The following is a 6000-nucleotide window of genomic DNA, read 5'->3' on the forward strand; positions in this document are numbered from 1 at the left end:
AAAGAGTTAATGAGTCAGGTATAAGGTGATGGGGAAATCTTGACAGACAACCAACCTTAATTCTATATAAAATAAGTCATTTCTCTTTTTTTTTTTTTTTTTCTTCTTCTTACAACATTCAGAAGCTTGGATTGCAGCAGTGGTTAAACATTATTGCCTGTTCCCAGCTTGAAATTGAAATACTGTTAATAATGTTATTACATTACATTCCGGGCTACACCTGTAACAGGTAAGTTACTTTATAATGCCATTTCTTGCCTGAAGACATGCAGACACACTGACACTGAGTAGCTGGTGATATTGAAGGCAGATCTTCCCTCTGGACCATCAGTAATAACAGGCTATGTCATGACAGAATAATAGAGTCTGACTTGGTCTATCACATGTTAGGAGCTGATTTCCCGGCTGTTATGCTGATGATTTGGCTTCAGTGCTATGTCTTCTGGCCCAACGCAGGTATAGATTTAGGGAAGTCCAAAAGTCGATATAGATGTGCTCATTCCATATGTGGCTTTAAACTGCTTATTAGCAAGGCAGATAACATTTTCCAGTAATCTGCCGGAAAATGGGAAATGAGAAGAAGCTAAAGCATTAAAGCGAACCTGTTGTTTTGGCAGATGATTTTTTTTTTTTTTTTGCTGTGCCCAAACCTGAAAATGTTAATGTTTGCTTGAACTGTGTTACAGAAAACGTCAAGCTAAATATGACTAATCACTACTAGCACCCCAATGTAAGTACGAATATTAAAAGGAGGGGACTTTCAAGGCAGATATCATCAACCAAATAATGAATTTAAAACAAAAGTATTATAATATTAAAATCACAAATACAAAGCTCCTGGATAGATCTCAAATTTATCTCACCCCAAAGTAAGGAAAATCCCCTCTTAGCTGCTAGCCAGTGACACGTGTCCATGTTGCAAGATTGCTCTTCTAATCCTGTTCTTATAGCACATTTTTTGTATTTTTCAAAATGCTAACTATTGAAATTATTTAAACACATTTACAAAACTACAGTAGAACAGAATGTTACATAGCAATAGAAAACGGAGATCAAACTAATTATTTGCCCCAGATAACATTATACATTCTAGGTCATTAGCAAATTTTTTTTTTTGTTTGAGATGATGGCCATCGGGACAAAAAAAAAAATGCGCAGGTTGAAAAGCTGATAAAGCTTTTGATCGCTTATTATTGTTAATATTACATAGTATTTATATAGCGCTTTACAAAATCCATAGTCATGATCCCCTATTTTATTCATAATGAAAACAAAATGTCTTTAGATATAATTTAGGCAATTACACTGTCAAACTTTAGATTGTGAAGAAGTGGTAAGGTCCATAGAAAAGTCAGATTTTTGCTGCTGGAGGAAGAGAAGAAAAATTTCATTATCCGTCCTTGCACTCCTCACAATGCTGTATCAGATCACTGAACAACTTACCACTAACATGGACTGATGTAGTCTACATAGGAGGCCACCTCTTATTTCATCAGAACACGCTGTTTGCCTGTAGCTCAGCAGTCTTTACAGCAATTGTATCTAAAGCTACATACACACTTCCAATTATTATCGTTGGAAAACGAACGACGAACGTTCATGCACGATATATATGAACGATCGTATAGCACCGATCCTGCACATAGAGTTAACGACACGATCGTTCGTAGATATTGTACACACAATAGATACGATCGTTTGAACGATAGAGGAACTATGTGCACGACAGGAAAGTGAACGGACGTTCGTTCATCACGCATGCTCTGAACATGGACGATCAACGAACGACCGTACACACGAACGATGTTCAACGATCGTCGCCCAATCCGATCCGTCGGTCCGGTCGTTCGTTTCCAGCGACTTTCCTCGTTCGTCGGCGTCGTTGGTTACTTTTTACGAACGATTTTTTGCCCAATAGATCGTTCGTCGTTCGATTGGAACGATAAAAATTGGAAGTGTGTACGCACCTTTAATGGTCATCTAAAGTGACCACTAACTTTTGCTTTGGGTGATAATGATTAATAAGTGATAATGATATGATTAATCTGCATATGGCTTTTCTCTACTTTTAGTGTAGGTTTTTTTTTTTTCTCAGCACAATTATCGTAGTCTCTACTGTAACCCTATATTCTTTCAAAATCCCTAATCTATGCTATCCTGTAGGTAGTATTATCACAGGGCCATTGGAGACTAATCCCATCATATGCACTAGACAATAGATTCAGCCTGTTTATGGCTATCTTTGTTCCTGTGGGATAATGCTTGGACAATACAAATAGTGGGGACATTGAGTCATGTCACTGGCAGTGTTGCCAAGTCTGGAAAAATCCAAACACAACTGTGCAGCTTAAATAGAGAGCTGTAGGCCTGCACTACTGGAACACCCATAAATATACATGACGTATGCAGAACCCTTCCTAGTTTACTATAACATACCGAAACAGCAATTAAAAAAAGTTGCTTTGCCAAGGGGTTCAGTGCCCTGTTAAGGGATTACCAGCAACATTTGCTAAAGGCAAAAGATTTTACAACAAAGGCTTATTTACTTGTTTTGATGCAGCACATTTGCGCAGAAGAAATCATATTCTTTCTGTTGTGACTAGTTATCATCTATATAATACAGTGAAAGATAAAGGGGAACTATGCATACCTACAAATTTCTATTTCTATGTGTGTTGAAAGCACAAGGAAAAGCATAAACCTAGCTTAAAGTACAAAAACCCTAAATTAAAATGTAGTTTTCTTTTTTTATACATCAAATACCAATTTTTTTCATTCATTGTTTTGTCTCTGCTGCTGATTTCTTCCAGCAAATTTTTCCATACATGCAATTCAACGATAGCGGCATTGGCGTTTTTTGAACCTTGCCTGCATGTGTGTTGAAAGGGACAGTTGTTATCTCCATTGTTATCTTGGTTGATGAGGAGACAAAGCAAGATTGTAGTTGAGGGAAATTAATTTAGAGAATACATTAGTGGTTTGGTTTACATATGTTCATTTTGACTTTAAAATAGAATGCATATATCCTCATTTGCTCACCCTCCCTTTTGCCCAGTTGTACATTTACCTCAATCCACCAGCAATCCACATCCTGCACTGCAAAGTCTTCTGTTACAGAGTCTTGGCACGCATGCATAGGCATTCGAAACTTAGCACTATAGAAATCTATTAGGAGCTACGGTTTAGGGTGGCTCGGGACACTAAAGATGTGCAACATGAGATATATATGTAAGTGCAATTTGTTGGTTTCACATACACTGATATAGATCTATGGTTAAGCAAAATGCTGATATTAGAAGCCTTAGGCTATGTACACACGTGCAATAATTGTCATTAAAAAAGGCTCTTTCACAATCCTTTCCAACGACAAACGACTGCACGATGCATGAAGGAGCACTGTACATAGAGCGCCGTTCTGCTCTATGGAGAGGGGAGGGGGGAGAGCGATGCATCGACACCCCACTGTGCTGTCTTCCCTTTACTTTTTACGATCGTTTCTCATCTGTCGTCCGTGGATCGGCCAGGAAGGTTGTTTGGACGATGGACGACGAGCACTGTACACACACCAGATTCTAGTCCCATACTGTCACATGCTCCTCGATACCCAAAAATACTGGCTATTTTTCTTGGCTTCCAGTGCTTAATATTGGTCCAGGTTTAGGCACCCTATGGGACCTGTACAGACTTTGGGTTATATTAATATGGACTTTTTGTTGCTTTAGGAACCCATTAAAAAGAATTTGATTTGGGAAACTTTAGAATAATTACAGAATACACATCTCTACCTAGCTGAAAGAATCTTAAAAAATATTTTGTTCTACCAGAAAGACAGAAAATACTGTCTGCATACATGACAGCAGCTGTTTGTAATGTCTCAGTGCTGTTACCCATACAATTGCTCCATTTAATTGTCCCCCACAGTAGCCTGGATCCAGAAAAATGTAGCAGGCTGTTATGAAGCCCAGTTAATAGTCTGGGAAGAAGGGGGTATGAGCTCTGTCATCTTAGCCCACAAAATTCTTGCATGCTCTCCTGTTCATCATTTGTCTGTCTTGGAGATATTTTTATACAGCTCCTCTTTCCTTGGGAGGGGTAGAGCCAGGGAAAACGAAATACACCGCAGTTGTGGTGGGAGACAAGGGGCCTTTTAAATTTGGATCTTACTGCATGTTTCTGTTAATGGGTAGAGGGGTGGGATTTTGGTTAGAGCTCCCTCTCTGACCTTGAGTCACTAGTTCTGGCATTCCTTTGAAGAGACGAGCCATAGATTGGCAGGGACAGCTGTGCCCAGCAGTGGGGGGCTGGGACCCAATCTGGATGAATCTCACAACCTAGGCGTGTGCATTTCCACTTTCAAGCTGGGCTGCTCTATGTTTTCCCACCACGGTTCTTATGCGTGTTCAATTACAAGTCAGAACTGCAAGTTCCCTTTGGGAAGCTGTGTCTTCTTGGTGGATTTGCAATTTGTCTACTCTTCTTCCAACTCTGGAAACTCCAGTTCCTTGGAAAATATGGCTTTTGGTTTGCTGTAGTCACCTTCTTGTCATTTCCTCTAGTTTCTAGTAGTTGTTTGTACGCTGGATTTTATGAAACTTTCAAGTGTGGGGATGGGTCAGGACCAAACCAAACAGCAGATCCAGAAAGGACTTCAACTTTACCAGTCTAACCAGACAGAGAAGGCTTTGCAGGTTTGGACTAAAGTGTTGGAGAAGACCACGGATGCAGCAGGAAAGTTTCGAGTTCTTGGTTGTCTTATTACTGCCCACTCAGAGATGGGAAGGTATAAGGACATGTTAAAGGTAATCACACACTTACTTTTTTCATTATGGATGCAAACCATGATTTTACATAAAGTGTTAGATTGAAGGAGGCCTTCTAGTAACCAGAATTCATCCTTACTCTGTCAAGCGGCAAAAAAGTCTAAATCTGGCTGTTTCTAAAGGCTGTCAAGGCCTAGCACTTAGCCTGATCATGGAGAAAGTACATTGATGTACAGTATGCCATAGTAATCAGTAAGCTCTCGCCAGCAATACTGAATAGGTAAAACAAAAGACTATTGATCACCTAACTTTGCCAATGGTGCTTTACTTAATTTAAGGACCAGTTCATCCAAAAATGATACTTAAGCAAAAAGTTGATTCTGGTTGGCAGTGTCACATACTGCTTTTATAAATCTGTATGGGATTTCTGTGCTGAGACCTCCTTACCTTAGTTTCTGCCCACCTTGGAGTCTCATTCTTCCTCCTACTACAAACTGGGTGTTCCCAAGCATTCCAACTCCTCCTGTTGCATTCTCTGATCAAAAACCAAATGCAAATTCCAACAGGGGGAATTAGACACCAATATTTCTACTACACACTAGGGTACAGAGATCTTACAGAACAGGTTTGTGGTTTCAAAAAAGAAATCCAAAGCCCTCTCAATAGAATAAACTGTTACCAACACCCATTAACTTACCTTCTGTGACTTTTGCAGTCCCCCATGCTGTCTAAAGCCCGTCCATGCCTGTGCAATAATATCCCATAAATTTGAATGGGCTGCACTGCAGGAACAATGCTCTTGGCCAGGATGGAAGGAGATTTACTGCAGGTTATTGTACTTAGGGAGGTAGCTAGAGCAGTCTTTAGATTTTTGGGATTGCCCATTAAAAAAAGTTCCTGACACAGAAAAGTTAGCTCCCCAGCACCTAACAATAATAGAAATATCATTTATATTTTGGTGGATTAACTCCGTAATGTGTCTGTTAAGGCAAACAAATTCCTATCTCCCCATGTTTATCTTTAATTTCAGTTTGCCACATTGTTTATTGTACGCATATGATTCCCAAATATCTGTAAAATGTATTATTCATCCTGCTCTCTCTTTGCTGGCACTACTCCCTGCACTCCCCTGTCTGATAACTCATTGTCTCTCTGCTCTTTCTCTCTCTTTATTTCTCTGTGCTCCTGTACCTTTTCACTTTATTGATACTCTCTGGTGACATCTCACCCAACCCTGGTC

At 39.6% G+C, this 6000-nt stretch overlaps 2 protein-coding genes across 2 annotated transcripts in view; both read left to right on the plus strand.

The window, feature by feature from the left end:
• The window catches only part of CELF1 (CUGBP Elav-like family member 1), a 50960-nt gene that overhangs the window by 37563 nt on the left and 7397 nt on the right, over nt 1–6000 (plus strand). The window lies entirely within an intron of this gene.
• Nucleotides 4114–6000, plus strand: part of RAPSN (receptor associated protein of the synapse) — a 25067-nt gene continuing 23180 nt past the window's right edge. The window contains exon 1 of the mRNA XM_072421938.1: nt 4114–4799. Within this exon, the coding sequence (XP_072278039.1) occupies nt 4587–4799 (213 nt within the window). The 5' untranslated portion in view covers nt 4114–4586. The remainder of the gene's footprint in view (nt 4800–6000) is intronic.

The sequence above is a fragment of the Pyxicephalus adspersus genome, chromosome 9, assembly GCF_032062135.1.
Source record: "Pyxicephalus adspersus chromosome 9, UCB_Pads_2.0, whole genome shotgun sequence".
NCBI classification, from domain to species: Eukaryota; Metazoa; Chordata; class Amphibia; order Anura; family Pyxicephalidae; genus Pyxicephalus; species Pyxicephalus adspersus.